Here is a 22,874-nt window from a genome sequence, read left to right as displayed (position 1 = left end):
GACTGAAACAACATAAAGATACAGTAGGTGACAAGCCACAGGAGCAGAACTTTGTGCAGTAACTCAATCTCAGCACTTATGACATCGGAAAGCACAGTCAGCTTCACATCCCTGCAGGATACAGATTGCATATAACAAATGAGATCATGCAAAATAACTAATGACAATAAGTAAGATATATGATGTTCACTCTTACTTTGCTGTTTTTGAGGTAGCATCCATCTTTGGCCCCTTAACTGCTAGGATGAAATCACGTTGATGTTTAAAGTTTCCCAGTGCAGTATAATCTTCATCTTCTAGACTGTTCTGCATATGAGTGTTAACCTCACTAAGGTTGTGTTCATCTCTGAGTTAATTTTCTGAGTACACTCTCTTTCTCACAGACAGTTACTCTGGATCCATATAGTCTCTGGAAATTTTATTATATAGGTTCTCTTCTTCAGGAGAACATCCTTTATTTAAAGTTCTGACTCTGTCAGAAAGTGTAGAGTCAGTAGAAATTACTTTAGGTCTGCCACTTTTGTGAAGTTTTACTTTATAAGTATGGAGTTCAGGGAACTCGATATCATTTTGGCTAACATTACCTTTCGCACAACATAGCTCTGTAACTGTATGTGGCTCTGTGACTAATGCCCTGTTCTTTTGGCAAGTAGGAATATTATCAGTATATATGATCTTAGCTTCTGGTTTGGGATTATCAGGTGTTTGTTTGTCTTCTGAAGGTGGTTGGAGGCTTTGTACTCTGATCTCCAAAGAGCGAGATAAGAGCCGCCATTCTCTCTCTCCTTGATAAAAATCAGGTGTATTTAAAACTTATAAATTGTCATGCGCTTTTTGAGCATTAAACACTGCAAATAGTCTGAGCTGTAAGCTTGACTCATCATGAAGCTCAGATTCTTGGTGTCCCAGGTATAGGATGTATCTGTAGGCAACTTCTTCATCTGAGTCCAGAGCAAACAGAACAGATTCCTTTGAAACATGGGAAAGGCCTTCATCATCTTTCTCAATTCCTTCTGAATGGCTCCTGGACTCTAATAAGGTATTCCAACAGTGCCCCTCAGTGGAACAACAGAGAATCTGTCCATTTGATGACATGGATTTCGCTACACTTGGAAAAATGTCATTGTAAACAGCAAATCAACTTAGGCAGTGGTAAGAATTGGACATGTCCAGCTTCTGTGGCAAAGGTTCTCTGCCAGACAGTAGAATAGTCTTGAACTTCTTTTACATCATCCAGTGAGGGGCAGGCCAGTGCAGAGCTGTGATGGTTACTAGTGAAGTTAAATTCATCTTCTGGACTGACTTTTGATAAATTAACCTGAATATATGCAGGAAGCAAATTTAAAAGAAAAGAGCTTGCATTCATCATGACTAATTATAATGTTTTCCAGGGTATGAGAAGCAAAACTCTGAAATGTTTTTACCCTTTCTATAGGTTACATGTTTTTAATAATTTAATGTAATAATTAAGGAGATACTCACATCTTTATCCTGGATGTACATCCTGTCCCCCTTGGAGAGAAGAGTATTGCTCTGCTCATCACTGGGGGATGCTGGAGAGCTGCAGGCAGAGGAGTAGCTGCTGTCACGTAGAGAAGCAAGGCTAGATATAGAGGAGAACCTTTTCTCAAAGTTCACTGTCACTTCCTTTAGCTGTTGGAGGAAATTGCATAGCAAGTATTTTCAAAGGCATACAGTCCAGCAATATTTTTAATATATTAAATAAACCATGAGCTCCAACTGGATTCATATTATTCTCTACCTCAATATTCTCTACCTCCTATATATACATATATATATATATATATATATATATATATATATATATATATATATATATATATATATATATATATATATATATATATATATATGTATGTATGTATGTATGTAGGACATAATGATCTAAATTAGCCTCAATATTCTCTACCTCCTATATATATATATGTATGTATGTAGGACATAATGATCTAAATTAGCCATTTTAAGATAACACAACTCACATTTCTGTCTTCAAAGAAATACAGAGCCTTAGCAATATTGCTGAAACTGAAAATGTAATGTGTAGATAGTCTGAACTTGTAAAGCTGGAATGAAATCAAAGATCACAGTCTCCACAGTGATTAATGGCCCTTTTGCACCACCAAAAAACTCTCACAAACCCTCTGGGCATACAAGGCATAGCTAGGTCAGCTCACACCTCCCGAAAACAACACATGACAATTTCAATAGGGGATGAAAATCCATGAGCGTATTGGATGTATCAATTTAATTTTACAATTTGTGTGTTTCTTTTGTCCCCATCTGCCACTGAAATCAATTCCTGGCTACAGCACTGATCAGAAGCTCAGGTGTTTGTATTTTTTTCCTCCTAGTGGAGCAAAACTAAACACCATTTCCCTTACAAGGAAAACTAAATCATTCTCAATCTTGACCAAAATTGTACTTATAATTTCTCATGTCCTATTTTGCAAAAATGAAGACAGATTTTATATATATATAAAACTTGTTCTATTTAGTTATTCTGTCATTTTGTTGAAATTTGTCTACATGGCCCATTGCTACATAATTCATTAGCTCTTCTGTGATTTCTAGCAATAAGACTATGTAATGGGAAAACCTTTGGGCAATGCTGTATATACATTTTTGTAAATACTAGATTAAGGAAATGATCAATGAATGTGTGTGGGGCTTTTGGGTTATTTTTGTGAATGTATTTCCTTCCTTTTCAAAATATGTAACATGAGGGTCAGAAAAATATCAAATATACACAGTATATATAACCATCACAATCAGGCTGTTTGCCTGTCATCATCATCATCATCATCATCATCATCAGTTTGTCAGTGTTTAACTGACACTTGTTCAAATATGAAACACAATATTTCAAAGAAGCCAATCAAGCAAAGTCTCACCATTTTGCATTTAGCTCAGTGATTAAGGTACTTGACTTGTAATCGGAAGGTTGTTGGTTCAAGCCCCACCACTGCCAAGTTACCACTGTTGGGCCCCTGAGCAAGGCCCTTACCCTCAATTGCTCAAGTTTTACTCAAGTTGTCATAGTTATATGTTGCGTTGGATAAAAATGTCAGCTAAATGCTGTAAATGTACATCCTGACAGTTCCTCTAACAAAGCCATTAATATATTTCCATCCTGAATGCCTGTGAGCAAGTTGTCTACCTGCACATGAGGTTCACACTGGGAAGGAAAATAAATCAGGCTGCTCTGTTAGGCTTCCATTAAAATACTGAACACAGGTACCATAATGAATCCTTCTACAAACATGCACTGTGTCTTAAATATTATGTTGTTTGACAAGCCAAAAGGTGTCACCATTTTCAAATTCATGTAAATGCACCGGGTGAAGATCCATTTCTGGATAGCTTCTCTGGCATCTGCATAACCTGAATCATAAATAACATATTTCAAACATAAAGAAACTTACTAGAACAATGCAAGTTTATTTGCAGAGGGCCTTCCATTTGGAAGTTGAACTTTATATGGTAAATATGAAGTTAAAATGTGTTTAGTTGATATTGTTAACTGGTAAACTCAGTTCAGTGTTTAATATGCACATTTGTGTGAAGGGCTCCTTTGAAAACATACAGGCAGTGAGAGCAGGTGAGAACAAGTATTAAAATGGAATTTGTCATAGCCTGAGAAGGCAACTATACTACACATGGGGTAATTCACTGGCAATAAAATCAGACACTACTACTGCACGAGTTCCCTTTCTATTTTACTTGTTCTCTACAAAAAACATTTTAGAAGAATATGAAGATAGAAAGAATATTTCAGTGTATACCCACCCTGTCACAAGGTGCCAACTGGTCTATTTTAAGACTGCAAAAAATCTAACTGAAGACACTTAGGAGAAAAATCTGAGATAGGTTAATCTGATTACTAATTTAGATGAATCTGATTGCTAGTTTGTACTGAATGCTGCCTACCAGAAACACTGCAAGGTTTGTAGGACATTTGTCTTTTTGTGGTGCAGTAGCTTTCTCATAATCAAACAGATGTCCTGCAGGTGGTAATATCTCGAACAGGAAGGCAGATTTAGTAGAAAAGGGTAAAGAGTTTGTGGTCAAATGTAAAACATAATGCAGAACTTACCACAAGGCATTCACAAACACGCCCTGTTCATACACACTACATCATGCCCTATGAATGCTGCTGTGAAATCACCTGAATAATTGTGGTACCTGCCCAAAAACACTTCAATCCATATTGCACAATCTGTCCTTCTGAAGAGGACATGCTACAAAATGAACAAATTAGCCCTTATCAAAGCACAAAAACTCAGTGTGTAACAAAATGCTTATTTGCCTATTTATACATGCAAACACAATAATTTAATTACAAGCAGCATACATTAATCCACTGAAGATTTTATAATAACTTCAATACTTAAAAAAACTTTAGCAGTGTTTACAACAGCAATGAATGCTTTGAGCATATATAGTATACTCTTCCATTTATGATTAATTAGAAACATGGAGTAGTAATAACACAGAGAGGGTGACCAATAGATTGCAAAACTTGTAGATTCCAGTCGCTTTTAGATTTTTATTTATTTTTTAAATAAATGTATCGATCATGTTATATAAGAAATATGCCAATTATACTTCCAATAAACGCTTCTAAATTTAAGGAGAGTAATAATAAGTCTAAATAAGGAAACATGGGTTGTGAACATTAAATCCTGCAAGGCCATCATCATTTGTTAAATAAACAAATAACTGATGATTGAACTTGGCCCATGCCATGAATTAAACAGGTGTATGTGATTTGTATTGTAAATGGATGGTTGCCTTCCACATGTATTTACAATGTGGACAGAAGTGAGAACCTTAGCTATACCTACTGGAAATTAAGTGCGAGGACAAAAACACAACACCTTTTGATTAAGCATGTCCTTTCTCATCTGGAATTGCCATCTATTCACAGCCACCCTTGTGTATGTCTTAATTAATGAACTTTTTTAGGTCCACATTGTGTAACAATGAACATCAGGATACACAGAGAAAAGTTTAATAACTCAAGCAAGTCTGTTTATATGAGGGCCACAATCTGCAAATTCAATTTTGAGACTAGCGTTTTCTACTGTCCTTTAGATTATACACCTGTCCAAAAAGTGACTGGCTTCTTTGAAATCATACGTTTGTCTGAGAAAATGTATGTAAATGTTTAGACAAAACTAGAAACCAAACATTATACTTCATAGTTTAGAGACATAAAATGCTTGAAATAGAACATATCTTGTTTCACACATGAATTTCCATTCAGATATTTATTGATTTTCCACAGCACAGCATCCCAGAAGCATTAGCTATATGGTACTGGAGCGCTGAACACTTATAAACGGATCTTATATAGCATATATCCCTTACAAATTCCATGAAATGCTAGGCTAAAAGCAAAAGGTAAGCAACACACAGCTTTAATATAGTTTTATTCATATGACCTATTAGTTCAGAACATGACCAAAAAGGTGTTTCAATATGAAGCCCACCATATACTGCTGCCATAACATGTAAAGCATGAAATAAGGGGATTAATTTCATGAAACCACAGGCTTTAAAGGGTTCAGTCCTCATTGGTAGCGATTCATTTACATCAAGCCGTTTAACTTCTAGTGCTGGAGATAGAACTAAACTGCAAAAATGCATATCTTCAGGAGGACAGTTGCTAACCACTGATTTGTAACATTTTAATGCAAAACAAATTATCCAGTGAAAATATGCACTACTTTACATAAGTCTCCTGTAACTAGGTATTCCCCCGCCTTTTTAAACAACCTGTTAAAGTCAACTGACATGAATCAGCAACAACAATCTCTTCACCGTCTGTAATACTTGAACCTGGATCACAAGCCACACAGAAGATCCACCTAAAGAGAGATTAAAAACGTCAGCTGGCCATTGCCATTATTATCCATAAATGGCAGATAGGAAAATGTTGCAACAAAAAGTGTCTGAAAGGTGAGCTTGTCCTAACAGACAATATCGAAGTGCTCGGTCTTTTTCTGCCTGTTTGTGGATAGGTAACAGTATCGGCCAACTATTACCGCCGTGGAAACAGGGTTCAAAGTGTTAAAAGAATATCGCACGTAAGACCTCAAAACCTCCAGAGGTTACGCCTTTATACTTCTTCCTTTAATCTATGCAATATTGTTGAGTCGCTTGCAATAATATGAAAGCACTGCAGAACAACATTGCATATTTGTCACCACCAGATGTGTTTCACACAAGCAATTTTAAAACTAGCCAACTAGTACGTCTTGCTAGCTAGGTAACTGCTAGCTGGCTGGCTAGAAAGTTCAAGAAAGCCATCTTAGCAAACTATTTTAGCGAACTAATATTAAAACCAGCTAGCGTTATATTAAACGTTTATGACGATATGGTTTTAAAAAACAAATTTAGTACTGCTATGTAGCTAGCCAGTTAGCGGTTAGCTAGCTAGCAATAGTAAACAAATTCGATACTGCCTGGAACAAATAGCAAACAAATCTAATGGATGACCGAAAATACATTACTCATTGATAACGTGTCCGTTGCTGTATGCCTTTGGCGAGGTCACTGAATATTTATAAATAACCAATTAGCATATTGAAACTCAAAACAAGCCAACAAAAAAGTATTACTATGGAAACCCTGCGTAAAATTAGAGGTACTTTCAAATCACTCAGGTCCGCGAAAGTACGACGATCTTCAAATTACCTTCGTCTCAGCAATTTCGAATGCATATGAATTAACGATCAGAGGATCCGCCCAACGTGGGTTGTACGAACGCGCCATTACAAATGTTGATAATAACTGACATGTCTTTAAGCCAATTGCAGAAGAGTAAAATATACTCAGGCCAATGAGTGTCTTGTTTCAATAGCTTCCGTTTAAGGGCGGTGCTCCTGAAAAGTCTTGCTGCGGCGTCTTAGAAGAAAAAAAAAATCCCTCTGCTTTATTGCTTTTTGCATTGTTTGTATACAATCTTTATAAAATGAACAAAATATTTAGGCTGACAGCTACATCTCTTCGGGCGATGACGTCGCTTTACAGGTCAAATCAAAACAATGGGCAGTTTCTTTATATTTCGCCCCGTCGAATGTGTACAGCAGAAAATCATAACAGCCTTGCTGAGATGGTGAAGAAGGACAGAGTTGTAGTGTTTATGAAAGGGACTCCGCAGCAGCCTATGTGTGGCTTTAGCAACGCTGTGGTCCAGATCCTTAGAATGCATGGAGTAAATAATTATGCCGCCTACAACGTTCTGGAGGACCAAGACCTTAGACAAGGTCAGTTGATATCCGACAAGTTAGCTAGCTGTCTAGCTATCCATAACTAGACTGCTAGCGTACCAATTTCGTAGGTTATGGTAGTCAATTGTGTGGTTCTTGTTAGGGTAAATATGGAATTGGTAAATTGGCAAGTAGCTAATTGTCTGTCTAGCTAGCTAGTTTTGAGATAAATGAAACTTGATGGTAAATATTGGTTTAGCTAGCTATAACATTTACAGAATTAGCGTTAATATGAATAATGCAACTAGTTAGGTTATGTTCAAGGGAACGGGAATCTGCATAGTTACTGAGACAGGGAAAAAAAATACGTACGGATTTTGAAGCTAGGCGGATAACTTTCTTTTAAGAAAAGATTGATTTGGTTGCCTTTTAAATATTACATTTGAGAAACGTAGGAGAGAGAAAAACTAGGTCTCATTAGCTAACTAGCTATCTTATCTGCTAATATCGCAAACTAATCAATTTCTGATGTTTAGACCAGTCAGGTGGTTAGGAGTAAAGATTAAAACAATGGGAAGACTGTTGGCCTGCCAAATGACTACTCGGGATTATGAGATTTCGGCGTCAAACCTTTGAGCAAGCGTTATTATCCGAGTTGATGCATTGAATGTAGTTGTGGTTTCAGGATTTAGTTGGCTGTGTGGTTAATTAAAATGTAGGTCAGTTACTGATCTAATGGAAAAGCCCTGGATAAACAAATGATGAACGTTAGCTAAGTGATCTTGCATATTCAGATTGCGTTTATCAGTCGTGTGCAGCACAAGTGACAGGGCGTTGACTGCGGAGCATTAACGACAGATCTTAGAAGCAAAATGAGTAATGGATCTCTTGACATATTTATCATTTTTCTACAAAAACGTTGTTTGTGTATTGGGTCTGAAATTAAATTGTACCATGTTCTTTTTAAAAGGAGTGAAGACGTTCTCCAACTGGCCAACAATTCCTCAGGTGTTCTTCAATGGAGAGTTTGTTGGGGGCTGTGACATTCTCCTACAGATGCATCAAAGTGGTGACTTGGTTGAGGAACTTGAGAAGTTGGGCATCAGATCTGCACTTCTGGACAAAGAAAAGGAGTCTAAGTAGATGTCTTTATCAGTTGTGGATGTATGAGTTAAAGTGCTTCAAATGTGTTTATAGAAGCTGGGTTTGATGACTTACTGAAGACCAAACTGTACCCAAATTCTCAGAACATTGCACACAGATGTGCACTGTATTACACAATAATTTTCTTATGTTGTGTATACCTTTATATTCATAACACTCATGTAGTACCCAACATATATTTAAAATTATATATATTTGAAAATGTATGAAATGTAGTTTTGGAGTCATACTTTGTCAATAAAATATTGAAGCATATATTGTATAGCCTATGATGATCTTGGTGTCTCACATTCGTGTGAATTTCATGTGTCCAGTCACACTGAAAAGGATATACAATTTCTAAGTTTTAAGAATGCAAAAATACATCACAGCAAACCACGTGTGAACTTTTTCTCTGTTTATTGGTCACAACTGTGTGGGAGCAAGAAAGTAAATGCTAGAAGAAGGTCCAGTGTTCTGGACTATTTCATATTTCTATACAGCTTAACATGGAGCTTGTTGCAGTTTAAAATCCCAGAGAAGGCATTTGTTCACAGATGTAGTAAGTATCTGGGCAATATATGAGGTTAAAATGCTGTTAGCTCAAACTTGCGGACTACACCTGAAGGTTTGGATCAAGGTCAAATCACGTTCTTACCACAAACAAACCACTTCATAGTTGGTTTGGGACAGGACTAAGACCACCTCCTCTCAAGGGTCTTGCAGATGATTTGGCCCACATCCGAGTGCAATTACTTCATAATGCTCAAACGAATCACACCAAGGGTGAAAATGAAGGAGAGTGATTTAATCAGATAAATGTTTTTTGTTTTTTTGTCATCACACTGCTTCCTATACCAACATTGACTCTAAAGTAGACAAACAATATCATATGGTAAGTGCTACTGGTAATACTGACGTTAATAAAACAAAGATTAAGTGTTATAAACAACCACATTTGGGTAATTAAATGTTCAGGGCCGGAAGCAGTGGCATGTTTTCTAGAGTGCCTAGAGATGGGTACACGCCATTTCTCTGGAATATATTGACTCTATTCAAGGGAAGTGCTCATCTCTCAGTGCCATGAAACCTTGAAACAAGACATACATCTAAAGACCTTCCACTAGCATCCAATGTTCCATTCATTTTAATTTTCTGCAAAATCTAAAATGGGCCCTGGGAGGAACCTCTTTTAGGTAGAAAGTTAGGTTTCATAAATCTCCAGCAGGGGTCATTGTGGTATGACATACTGGAAAATTAAGAAACTGCATCTGTGGTTGTGTTGCACAAATACAACAAGACACCTTGCTTCAGATAGTCAGATTCTAATATAGAGCTTAATATTTAGCTGTTGAGTGGAATAAAGTCTTCACTGATTAGTCCTCTAGGACTGAGTATTGTTTGTTGTTAATAGGGAAGCTGAAGCTGCTAACTGAAGCAGCCAAGATGATCCTGGAACAGAGTTTAGAAATGCAATATAATTCAGCACATTTCTGAAATGGGGTCTGTTTTTTTTTTTGCTAAATTATTCCTGACCTCTATCTCTGTGAAGTCTGTCTTCTGTTTGCTGCATGCTGTGTAAATGTTGCTTCTGACCCAGCAGCCTTGGAAGTCAGTATATATCGATTAGTCTTCCAAACAGAAAAATCTGCATTTAATTTATGATTTATGATGACATCAGGGCTCATAGATTACTACTGGTCATGCTTCACTCTGAACAGCTCTTTCTACGAACTGAGCAATGTCCTGTTTTTAAAGAAAGCAGTTTGTCCTAGTCATTTTTTTCACCACTACACTTGTTCTTATTGGCTACGACACTAACATATATTGCGAAACTTATCATTTTTCCGCTAATTAGGATTTCCCATATATGCAGATAGTGTTCTGAGTTCTACAGACAGATGTGTTGACTTCACACCACCGCAAAAATATTCTGATATCAGTGTGTATCCAATGGGACTTAAATCATTTTTTGGTATATGGTTTCTGCTCAGGAGCCTTGATTCAGCAGATTCACATGTATTACATTTAAGTGGATGGAATGTTGTATGATTTTTGTCTTTCACTCAGTTTTATTATAATATAATATAATATAATATAATCTTGTCTTCTTGCCCTTTCTTTACCATTCATGATATTTGTATACAATTCCATACAAGATATAACATGTAATTAAATCTGAAGGTGGTTATTTGGTCAGTAATAAACACTAATTGAAGGCATACAAACACTACTAAACAACCCTCATGTGACAGGTTCCACTGCCCACTAATCCATTTCCAAAATATGTAGAAAATAATGGCGCCTTCACCTCCCAGAATCCTTCAGCTCATCCCATGCCTGTTGCTTGGCAACTCCAGGTTCTCTGATATAAGAGGCAGTTGGTGAGAAGAACACTGTTCTTCCAAGTGGATTTGGCGTACTAACAGAATCAGGTCATTGGCTTCGGTGCCTGGAGGATGTATGACTCCTCTGCTCTGAAGAGACACAGACAGCTGGGCAGGACCCAAAATGCCTTGAGCAGTCGAAACAATCTTCAAGAACACTTCTAAAAAGGAGCCTAAGAGTGCCAGTATTCAACAAATGTATGTGTAATTATTAGAAGTACTGTTCTCAGGACCCTTGGAGCCCAGCCACTGGCAATGGTGCCTTTGGAGGAAACAGATGCATTTGGAGGTAAAGCATAATGCAGATAAAAGCACGTACATAATACTTATGCCTGTGAACTGAATGTTTTGAGGGACCAGTGTAAATTCAAAACAACTTAATAATATATAAAGATTCATCACTGCCATGTTTTTTGACAGTGATCAATATCTCACTTGCTCTGTGCTGATAGTTTAGCTGACTGGACCTGTCTGAGCACATAGCTCCTCACTGCACAAGGTGCCACAAGTGACCTGGTGCACAGAAGTTTGGACCTTGTCCTGAATTCTGTAACTTTGGTTGAGCTCTCATCCTCCTGGTGCTGTATCAGGTAAGCTCTCTTCTCTTCAAGCTCCCTTCACATCAAGCTTGTCATTATGAGCCTGACAGTTCAGTGTGTCACATGGTGAATAGTGGAGCTGAATGTGTTTGTTACTAAATCCCCTGGCAAAGCTACAGATTGGGCAAAGTTTGAGAATACCAGTTGACATTGCTCTCAACGTCATTGACAGCAGGTTCACTCAAAACACAGAAAATAATGATATTCAGACATTTCCAGAAACATGTAAGTTTACTTCCTGATCAGAAGTAATGCAAATATTGTGTTTCCTTCTGCTTTAATGTTTAAATGGAATCTGTCATCTTTTTGCAGACTGGATTTAGGAGAAGGCTGTTGACCCACCACAGGGAAATGTTAAATTATGCCATCGGCCCTGAAGAGCCAAGAGAACAAAAGAGTGAAAGCAAAGAGGAATCTATCCTGGCCTTCCTTGGGATTGCTGGAACCATTCTGAATTTACTCGTCATCATCTTTGTCTACATCGACACCTCCCTCTAAACTATGGATATTTGTATACCAAGGACTTCAGAAGTGTTTCAGTTAAGCATAATTATGGGGCAGGCAGTAGGACACATTAGGGGCAATGGATTGTTTTGGAATGTTTTCATGTTCTGACTTTGATGTTGCCAAGCATAACTTTCTGTGAACATTCTGAACTTTGGATACTGTTCCTCATGCGTGTGTTTTTTTTAGCTTTTTGATGGGAAGGAGCTAAATCTAAAAAGGTTCATCTTAGGACAGTATTGCTTGCCTGTTAAAATGCATGTGATATATTTTTTTCAGAATATAGTAGATTTACTTAATAGCTTTTGATAAAGTGTCTAAAATGAGTGGGCCGGCCTCAACTGATTCATCAGTGCTTGTCCTATTGTTTAAAAAGAGCCTCAGCAAATCTGCAAGTAGCACTTGACAGTTCTTGATCACTAAAAATGGATATCATGTCTTTGTTTTTTCTAAAATGATTCAGCTATAGTATTTTTGATATGACATTGCTATTTTTTCTGTGGTGAGGTTTTGCAGGTTTAATTTCTGATGCTAAACTGTTCACCCTTTAAGCCTAGGCCTCAAAACTTTGTTTTGTTGTTTTGGGTGAAATGACTAGCAAACTAAACTGTTTGCTGGTATAACTGTTTATGACATTAGGTAATAAAGAAAAAAAAACTGATTTGATTCTTTAATCATGTGACTCGGTGAACCAGTTCCTATACCAAAGAGCTTATGTGGAACCTGTTATACTGCATGCTGTATGTATATGATCCAGAGTAAAGGAGAGGAGGCTACAAGGATCTAATGCAGTTGTTATGCAATTCATGCATATTTTGGTCTGGTTAAATAAAGTAGACCACATTATCTGTAAGCCATATGAAAAGCTTAGAAACCAGTGATAGTAATGAACCCAAACTTGGTAAAACAACAAAATTATTCACATTTAATTGTTTTCCAAAAATACACACATGAACCATCGCTGCCCCAATTTTAAGACTGAAGCAATGTTTTTACCAAAAATTCAAAATGTTACTGATAAGCATTCTTTATTCCCTCAACAGTGTACTGATAAGCATTTTTTTTCCCTTAAAGGAAAGGTTTAGTCTTGATTTATGTACAGGTTTTACCTCAACATAACAAAGAGACTTGAGTGTTTTAGTAAGATATAGAGATACACTTTAAACATACATTCACAAAAACAAGAAGAACCTTTCATGTTTGGAACAACTGAAAACAGTATAATCTATTCTTATGTCTACAGTGGCAAATCTGGATTGCAACAAATTAAAGCGGATGAACAGAGCCTGTTTTCCTACATTATTATAATTTAACAGTAAAGAGAGTGTTCCAGGTAATTAAAGATACTTTTGGTCAATGCTTCCCAGAGTGATCTAGTTTTATAGATGTAGCATTTAAAAAAAAAACAATTATAAGGTCTTAAACTATTCTTGACAGCTTGATCATTTGACAGCTGGCCACATAAGATATGGTAATGTTGTTGTTTATAAATGAGCTTTATAAATATATAAATGAAATGATGAGCAAATAAATGCTGCCTTTTGTGAAATTATACTTGATGGGCAGCTCCACACCAGCTTCACAACAAATGCTCTTTGAGGGTATTCTTGGTTTGTAAATTCATGCTGATTACATTCAGGCAATTGTAATACTGGGGGAGAGCCTAGACAAATGGATGTTTCATTTTAATGTTAAGCTCTCCTGAGGAAGAACATTCTGGTCTTCACAGTACATAATAAGGAGAAAGCACATCTAATTTCTAATCTATGTAATTTCTCTGTTTTTGGTTACCTGGGGATTGCTTTAAAGGCAAGTGGTAGTTGTTCTTAGTGGCTTTGTGAATAACCGAACTATGAAAAAGCATCTCCCTCTAGTGCATGAGATGGAATAACATGACATATTGGACCTTTGTCATTAACCCTTTCTGAAGGAACAAAAAAATTCTACAGAGTCACTCTAAGATCTGACAGCATTTTAAATGAAGCATTTCAAACTAGAGCCCTTCTGCATCCTGGTGTTCAAAATCAATCAGAAACAGAGCAAATGATGACATAACCTGAACACATCGCTACAGATTATTATTTTCCTAGTGGAAGACTAATCTTGATAAAAATGTAATGAGATCATGAGCCAGAGGATTTGAAGTCTTGAAGTCATGTTTCATAAACTTTGTGTCACTCTGTGGCCTTTACAGCGCTATAGATTTCAGTGCATAAACTGTATCACGGGTCACAGAGAAAGAGGGACAAAAAGAATGTCACATTGACTTTACAGTTATTCATCTGAGATTGAGTTTTCTTCTTGATGGATGATTTCTTCAAGATGGGACAGGATGTGGTTACTACTGAACATTTTTACTAACCTATTCATCTAATATACCAGAGTGGTATATAACCATACTGTAATGATACGTAAATACTCCCTAGAGATCTCACCTTTGGAAAGTTTCCTAGCTTTCTACAAATTAAAGGCTTTAAGAGATATACAATAAGTAAGCTGGCCAATTTCTCTTTTAGTAAAGTGAAAGCTGATCTTGGGGTGGCACTGCTGCTTATTTACTTGATCCTCTTTGGGATAAAGTCATATATGCTGGACTAATGGATAGTTGTCTCACTGTCTACACTTTGATAAAATATTGCAACATAAACATGACAGCATTATGCTCTTGCATTTTAAAGTCTTTTGAATTTCTTTCAAAAGAATACTAGGTTAGCATTTGCTTTGTTAGTTGTGCAGAAGAAGAAGAAACCATGATAAAGATGTATAGTAACTCTAGATGTATAGTAACCATTATCTGTTTGTTTTCATGTGGACAAAAGTATTCAGATGACTGTTCCTTTGAGAAGTAGCTGAATAGATGTTCAAAGTGGAGCATTGTTGCATTCAAATTAGATTCTATCCCCATGGCCACCTGCTGCACAGTGGTGCTGTACCATGGGATCTTTCTTCTTTTATACAATCTCCTCTCACCAGCCTGGCGAGTCTCTCCTCCTCATTCTTTTGCCAGCACATCCAGTCTTTCTTCTTCCTCACACCACCAGGTGGAGGTGAAAGCACTCTGATACAGACCATCACCCTCCAAAGGGAAGGATGGGGTGACGGAGGCTGTCACTTAGGAAGGTTAAATAGGTGCTCTGGCTGCTGTACCAGGGAGCTGACTCTTTAGTCTGGTGGTCTGAGCTCATGTTTACCTCCTGTCAAACCTGGGTTTGAGTCCTGGGTAGGGTGAGTACCTTCAACTTTCATTACAGATGGGTTCTCCTCTTACCAGCATGCCTGTTCAAAGTCAAACCTATTCATATAGTGCTTTTACAACAGCCATTTGGCATAGGAAGGACTCAAGAACAGCTGCACAGAGGAGCAGAGAAGTGGTTGGCTGGGGTGGAGGTGGGAGGAGCTACGTTGGGGGGTGGGGCTTGTCAGAGGGCAGGAAGAGCCACAACAGCTGAGTCGGGTCGAGGCTTAACAATATCATGACAGCAGGAGTAGATGTACCTTGGCAGAAAGAAAGGCTAGATAATTAGGCATGTTCAAATACCAAAGTGTCTAAAATAGTCATGTATAATGTGCAAGGATGGACTCCATCTAGTCATGGCAGCACAGCTAAAAAGACACAGGTATGATGGCTCTCTGGAGCATCATAACTCCATCACTCTCAGCCAACAAAACTTGAGTGACAAAAAATAGTTGAAGATCACAACATTGCAGTTGCATATCTGTCAATGCACATGAACTCCCAGATCTTCATTTTTACCTAAAATGAGGGGTATTTAACAAAATGCCTGACTAAACAAATGGGGTTTTATCTTAGCCTTACATACTTAGACTGTGTCTAAGGCTTGAACATTGACAGGAAGGCTTCCATAGTGTGAGAGCTTTATAGGAAAAGGCTCTGCCCCCTGCAATAGGTTTCCTTATTCTGGGCATTAATAAAAAGCCTGCACCTTTTAATCTACACAGATGTGGTAAATCTTAATGCACCAAGAGTTAGCTAAGGTACTGTGCAGCAAGCCTCTTCGGTGTTTTGTAGGTCATTAGAAGTATTTTATAATCAAAATGCAATTTAAGTTGGAGTCAATGCATTGTAGCCTATAATAATAATAATAATAATAATAATAATAATAATAATAATAATTAGAATTAGAATTAGAATTAGAATAATGTTAGATTTATATAGTGCCTTTTTCACAAAAAGCCAAGGTTAATTTACAAAATAAGGAAGTATGCACAAAAAAACAAATAAACAAACAAACAAAGATGCCTGAGCAGCATCAATCAAGAGTGGTGGTACATGTTGAGTGGAAATACTGAGATAAAAGGTTTTAAACTGGGTTTTAAAGTTGGTGTAGGAGTTCCAGAAAGAGGGTGAAGCAAAACTAAATGACCTGCCACCCATGGTGGACAGCCTAAACTTGGGGACAGTGAGGAAACCTGTATCAGAGCACCTTAATGTGCAAGATGGAATGTATGGATGGAGTACCTCTGTGATATATGAGGACACAAAGCCATGAAGTGCTTTAAAGGTTAGTAGGAAAATTTTATATTGGACAAGTTTAACTATGGGTAACCAGTGAAGCTGTTGAAGAATGGGAGTGATATGTGAACACTACAAAACATCAGGACGAGCAACAAGACAGAGAAGAAACAGAGTAATGACAAAATGAGGATCACCTGAAAACAATAAAACAGTGAAGAGCAAAAAAAGTTAAAGAAGAGAACCAAAGCAAAAGACAGAACCAAGAATGAAATTAAAATAAGGAAGCACATGGCAAGGCATCATCATGGGAAATGCTGTGCCAGAGAAGGCGGGAGCCAGCAGTGAGTCCAGCAGGTCCAGTGGGCAAGAACAGGATGCTTTGGAGGCAGTGGGGGCCTATAGCACCCGGAACTCTGGAGAGTCGGGTCCACAGACAGCAGGGCAGGGATGGCCAGGGCCACGAGATGGTAGACAGAGCCGGACCTCTCCTAAGTCACAGGAATAAAATGGCCCAGCAGTACAATTAGGAACTCCAGCCAGATATCCACCAATTTGTCCTCCAGCACATCTCACTAGCCTGTCCAGGAGGGGAATCCCCACAATGCACTTCTTGCACTGCTAAGTAGATCATTTATTAGGTCTGTACTCAGAAGTGTAGAGAAAATTTTTTTGGTCATGTCTACCCTACTCTGTTTGGAGATAGGATTGTTTCCTAACTACTCTACTCCGATTGCTTGTACAACTTGTGGAAGCAATGTTTATTTGTGCTTAATGGATAATATGACTCCAAAGAAACAGAAATTGACAGTGTTTTAATTATTTCAGACTTGTGTGGCCCAGCCTTAAAAGGTTTTTAAAACATGTCTGCCAGAAGAGATAGATTGAAAAAGATAGACAAAGCTGTATAAATGAACATTTAAGTAAACAAAGATATAGGGCTTTATTCTAGTATCTTCGACATATAACCTCTTCTGCCCCAGGCCCCAGGTTGCATTTCTCTGTTAGGTGGCAATATGTTATTCCTACTTGAATGATTCTAGGCAGGAAAGTGGTATGTTTTTGTTATGAAATGGATGAACAAAGTTTAACTTCACTTACATGTGTATAAGAGACGTCATGGGACTCAGGATGCAGAAATATTATAAACACTAGAGCTGGTAGACTATCAGTAGCTAACATGGGCCTTTATAGAAGAAATTGAGAAAGTGCTGAGCCAATACAAATTTTAGCAAAATAATTCAAAAGCTGTAATACAATGGATTTACAAATAATAAACACCCGAGGATCAAAAGAAAAAGGGCAGGTACCCAAAAAATAAACTTATGGCGAAATGAAAATGAACTTTAATCAAAATAAACAAAATAATTCTGCTGTAAATATATTTTAAGCCATAGCTCTGATACGTTTTGGATTGTTCAACACTGATAGTCTAGACAAAGGCAGTCATAAAACGTTTCATGAACCTCTTACTTTCAGTCCCGGCAGTGATTTCTTTTCAGTGAACATGCTTGATTTGACTTGATTTCAAGACAACATGAATTTGAGGGGCAGCTGAATTGAATGCAACACCTGCTCTGCATTCTTGTCCCTCACAGTTTTCAAAGTTACAGTTGAATACCACTTGGAGAAAACAAGCTATTAATTAAATGGAAGTTATTAGCCTAAATGACTAGTAGCATCTCACTTTTGATATGCACACAGCCTCTTAGATTATTGCAGTGCAATGATAAGTGAATTTTATAAGACAAACATATGTGCCAGAACTATATCACCACAGTGCTAAAAACAATAACAACAACAACAAAACACACACACACAAAAAAAAATAATAAAATAAAATTACCGCAGAACAAGATCTAACATGGCACACCTTCAGCTATGTGTATTTGGTTCTGTTTCCATAGAGATAAGGAGTGACTGCCTGTTGACACCCAATTGTTCAGAGGTACTATTAATGGTTTCTTAGAATGAAAAACAACAGTTCATGGAGGTTTGCACCTCACTTTAAACACATTTACTTTTGCCCAACAACAGGAAAAGCATTAGCATGAAGCAGAGTTTGAAGTGGCCTATAAACACTATAAGTTGATGTAAAACTCATGTTGATGTAGAAAAAAACAAACACTGGACTAGCTTTCTTTAACATAACCCTGTACATTTTCCAGTCCTGGGTAATTAGTAATTGGCTATGATCCAAGAAGATGTGCAGGACTGTATTACATTACTGTTACACAATTAATCGTGCTTGGATATGATATAGAAATACCTTCAGAAAAATGGCTCAAAAAATCACAGTCGACAGTAATGCAGATATCTCACTAGTCATGTTTTTGCAGATTCTATAGCCTTATTCACTCATATTAAAGTAGACGAATAATAAGAAATATTTGTAGCGATCCAAAGACTATTCTAACAGAGATTAAATATGCAGTCTGATTTAAGAAATTACAGAGCTTTTATAGAAAATTGTCATGCAGAAGAAGAATGGTCATATGAAAGTCTTCCATCTATACCCACTGATCAACTGAAAATGAATCTTAGAATCAGGTGGTATCTCTGTGCTGTATTCTTTTTTTTGTGGACCATCTACTGACAGGGATTAAGGCACTATGTGCCTTAGTGCCAGTTATGGCCTGTATGACTGTGTGTGTGTGTGTGTCTCTCTCCTTATTTGCCTCATCTGCTCCATATAGGAATCTTTTACCCCTCACAAACTGAGGCACTAGACTGTAGCAGTGTAAAAGATCTTACAACATTTACATTTATCTTTACATTTATGTAAATGTAAGATCTTTTACACTGTAAATGTTGTAAGATCTTTTACACTGCTACTTTTACACTGCTACAATGATACAGCAATAAACTGTTCTTTCAGTTAATTCTGTTTTCTCAGTTTTGATTACTATTTAAGGGTTCATTCTCAGTGTGTAAGGAAATTTCAGACAAATGTGTAATATTTTAATATGAAAATTCCTTCTCATAAAGTGTGCTAACACTTTTGTATGTTTAGTTTCTTTTTTTTAATTTTCTGGATAAAAACTCCATATATTTAATATACATTAATTGCTTTCTTTTACATGTTAGACTTTAGTGTACACTAAAACACATACTAAAAAGTATTAGTGATTAATGGACCTCTCAAACAACCACTCAGATGCAATGCAAAGGCAAGAGGTGCTGGCTGTCTGTCCTTGACAGTTTTATGACAAGGAGAGAGTCGTGTCAAAACACAAACAAATATTTTCATCTCAGTGAGAGAGAATGAAGCTGTACACCATCTACTGATGTTCAGTGCTTACCACTAAGCCATTAAGGTACGCCAGTAGCTTAGCATTGCAGGCTAGCCTGGTGCAGCTATGTAGTTAACTGAATGTGAACTTCATTCCAAAAGCTTGGTTTTGTTTTTAATACAGACCAAGTGCCATCTTAAATCAGCAAAGAAAATCTAACCAAGACATGAATTCTATGCTCATTTTTCCTAGAGGAGCACCATATCTCCTTTCAGTAACCTGAATTATATGTAAAACAGGAAATGGCTTAAATAGAAACTTACTTTATGTGAAACACTCACCACTAGTAAGTTGCTTTAAGCTGCAGAAGAACATTTGGATGAAAGCTAGTTAGCTCATATCCATGGAACAAATTATTTGAGCTGCTACAGAAGTTTCAGAACATATCTATCTTCAGCTGTTAGTAGTCAGTTAAACATTTTTGACCCTGAATACTGCAGTACTTTCAGCCTTTCACCTTGCCATTGGAAATGTACAATGCAATAGAAGTGTTCACATCTCTGTGAACAAAGATTGTGAAGGTATAAATATGGCTTCGTGCAACATGTTCAAGGAAGGAATTTGTGCAGACAGGAGTCTTCTAAACCAAGAGTCAATGGAAAAAAAAACAAAACAATCATAGATCAAATGAGCAGGCAGGCATAAAAATTCTAACCTACAAATGTTGTGTGACTAACCAGACCAAATCTCTGGGCCAACACAGCTCTCTACTGCTGTTTACTTCCGTAGTTTGCTACAGTGATTATGATTCACTAAGAGGAAAAAAGCCGACATGTGATTGATCATTTTGTTTAGTAGCTGATGCTGTTTGCCTGATTAACTTATGTTGAAGATCATGAAAAATGTGCAAACATTTTATACATTATGTTACAATAATTATACAATAATTATACCATATATGTCTATAGTCTCTAACTATAGACCTTCACATTGTATACCTGCTGCCATTTCACACTGTCACTTTCATTATGCTCTATATCACGTCAATGTACATCACTAGCAGATGGGGTGGCACTTGGACAATTTTGCATAATACAGTAATGGTCCCCATAGTTTTTATTTTTACTTTATTTTATTTTAATTCTACCTTTAACCTTTATTTATTCAGTGCTGGGGCTTCTGTATCACCCAAATTTCCCCATGGGGATCAATAAAGGGAATCTTAATCTTACTTTCTTTAGAATTTCTTCTGTATAGGCCTATAAATGTCTCAAGAAACAATTCCAAATCACAAAAATAAGTTTCAAAGCTAAATTTATAGTAATAATGGAAAACAAACTTTCCAAATTCCCAACCCCCCAAAACCATGCTTGTCAGAAAATGAAAAATATTTCACCAATTCCTGAGGAATTTCAGAACAGTGGAAAACATATGTATGGTCCACTAGCAGCACTGGTTCATATTCCCCTGAGAAAGTAAATTTGGCATGATTAAAAATTGGCATGATTAAACCCCAGTGTAGGAAATGTTCCTCTGTTGAGCATTTGCTTTCCTCCAGAAACTTGAGCAAATCCTCCCTCTCATAGTTCTATTCCTTTCTTCTTTGTTCTCTGTTCCTTACCTTTTCTCTTACATTAAGTGAAGGAAAGTCCAACCCTGGTCAAAAATAAAGGAATTGCAAGTAACAGATGAGGCTACAAATCTTTTTCTAAATTAATGTGAACTTTAATGTAGGATTTAACTCAGAGTACAAAGACCATTGTGGAGCCCATATTTACTATATGTGTACTCATTAAAAAAATAAAATTAAATAAATAAATAAATAATAAAACATTGCATTTTTCTTAAACAAGCAAACAATTTGTTCTGGAGATGAAAGAAATTATTCTGATAGAGACTGGAGTGTAACTGCATACTTAGATTGGCTCTAACAAACTTATACTCCTCAGACTTGATTTTCTTTTTTTCTTTCGTAATGAAATTCAGCATGTGGCCTCCCACACAGTTGCCACAGGCTAATAACCACACAACTACTGGCCCAAGAGATCCAACTCACTAAGATTGGTTGCTATGAAACACACAATTAATCATATCCTACCAAGTGAGCCTATCCTCACTGATGGCTGTCATGGGAGAACATCTAGAGAGAAGCCAAGTGCCGTGGGAGGAGCCTTATTCCACATCTTCATCACATTAGTGAACAGAGGTGACATGTGCAGGACGCTCAAGCCCTCCCCCAGCTGCATTTTATTTTATGACGCTGTGTTCAGGCTGATGTGACAGATCCATCAGTCATTTTCCTGACATGTTTCTTCTTCAGAATTTTCTTCAGGAAGTGGCTCTGTCTGAGAGCCAGCAGGCCCCACCCCTCAGGCACATACTGAAAGCAACATTAAAAAATAGATGGATAGTGCTAACATGAATTTCACCCATCACCATAGTTGGAAATAAATATGCCACCTCAAAAGCCTGTTAGTGGCAATTTCCTGTTTGGTCTGCTGGAGGATTTTTCATTCATTCATACTGCTGATGTTGGTAGTGTATATCTGTATTATCAGAATGAAGGGTAGCAATCTGTTTTAACCAGTGTAAAGAATTATAAACTAAAATGCATAATTTCTCATTACTTTTATAATACAATGTATTATAAAATATCTTAAATGTATACACTTTCACCTTGGCAGTATTTAAAATAAATGGGCAGTGAGAACTCAAAGGTCATATTAAGTTAATGAACCAAAGCCAGAAATGCTGTCTATAAAGTCCAACTGCTCAGGTTAGGTAGCATCGGAATCATAATTACTGAGCAGCAATTTTCTTTTCCCATATTTCATGTGAATTTTCCCTTTCTTTCTCAAATTCTTGCACAAAATATTGAACTGGACAGGAAATACATCATGATGACAAAAACAAGCATGTCTTTTTCTGTTTTTTTCAACTATCAATTTCCAGATATGTAGGATGGTTTCAATGTAGGATTATGAAATGCACCCTAGGACAGCTAATTATGATTAGACGTTTTGCTGCAATAGACTACTCAAGCTCTATTTTCTATCCTGGACAATAAGGAGTGGAAAAAACAAATGCTTAAAGACAGACAAAACCAACACAAGAAGAGCATGACAGGTATTGCCATAGGAACCGCAACACTAAGAAAGGGGAAACTGTGACACAGGCAGTGGATTCTGACAGGCTATAAATGCAAGATATACATTTACATTGATGACATTTAGCTGATGCTTTTATCCAAAACAACTTATAATGATGGCTGTATACAGCTTTGAGATTAGGGACCC

General features: G+C 37.0%; 1 protein-coding gene, 1 long non-coding RNA gene, 1 other non-coding gene and 1 pseudogene across 4 annotated transcripts; 2 read left to right on the top strand and 2 right to left on the bottom strand.

Moving 5' to 3' along the window:
* Positions 1 to 5,439: 5,439 nt before the first annotated feature.
* LOC145658775 (uncharacterized) lies at positions 5,440 to 6,906 on the bottom strand. Of its 2 annotated transcripts, none has more exons than XR_014124637.1 (2): positions 6,724 to 6,906; positions 5,440 to 5,894 (listed from the first exon to the last, which is right to left on the bottom strand). It is a non-coding gene; the product is annotated as an uncharacterized LOC145658775 (long non-coding RNA). The 2 variants fall into 2 exon arrangements; XR_014124636.1 differs by lacking the exon at positions 6,724 to 6,906 and adding an exon at positions 6,540 to 6,717.
* On the bottom strand, positions 5,958 to 6,241 carry LOC113571737 (small Cajal body-specific RNA 13). Its single transcript, XR_003410019.2, has one exon.
* On the top strand, positions 6,901 to 8,657 carry glrx5 (glutaredoxin 5 homolog (S. cerevisiae)). The gene is made up of 2 exons (XM_027000844.3): positions 6,901 to 7,295; positions 8,209 to 8,657. Exons 1-2 carry the CDS (start codon positions 7,001 to 7,003, stop codon positions 8,379 to 8,381), a joined length of 468 nt encoding a protein of 155 aa, XP_026856645.1. The 5' UTR covers positions 6,901 to 7,000; the 3' UTR covers positions 8,382 to 8,657.
* A 2,908-nt stretch (positions 8,658 to 11,565) lies between these two features.
* Positions 11,566 to 12,475, top strand: LOC113571736 (protein TUNAR pseudogene; annotated as a pseudogene).
* Positions 12,476 to 22,874: the final 10,399 nt, after the last annotated feature.

This window comes from Electrophorus electricus, chromosome 7, assembly GCF_041902795.1.
Source record: "Electrophorus electricus isolate QZ-2024a chromosome 7, ASM4190279v1, whole genome shotgun sequence".
In the NCBI taxonomy this organism is placed as follows: domain Eukaryota; kingdom Metazoa; phylum Chordata; class Actinopteri; order Gymnotiformes; family Gymnotidae; genus Electrophorus; species Electrophorus electricus.
This window is presented reverse-complemented; position numbering and strand designations above follow the sequence as displayed.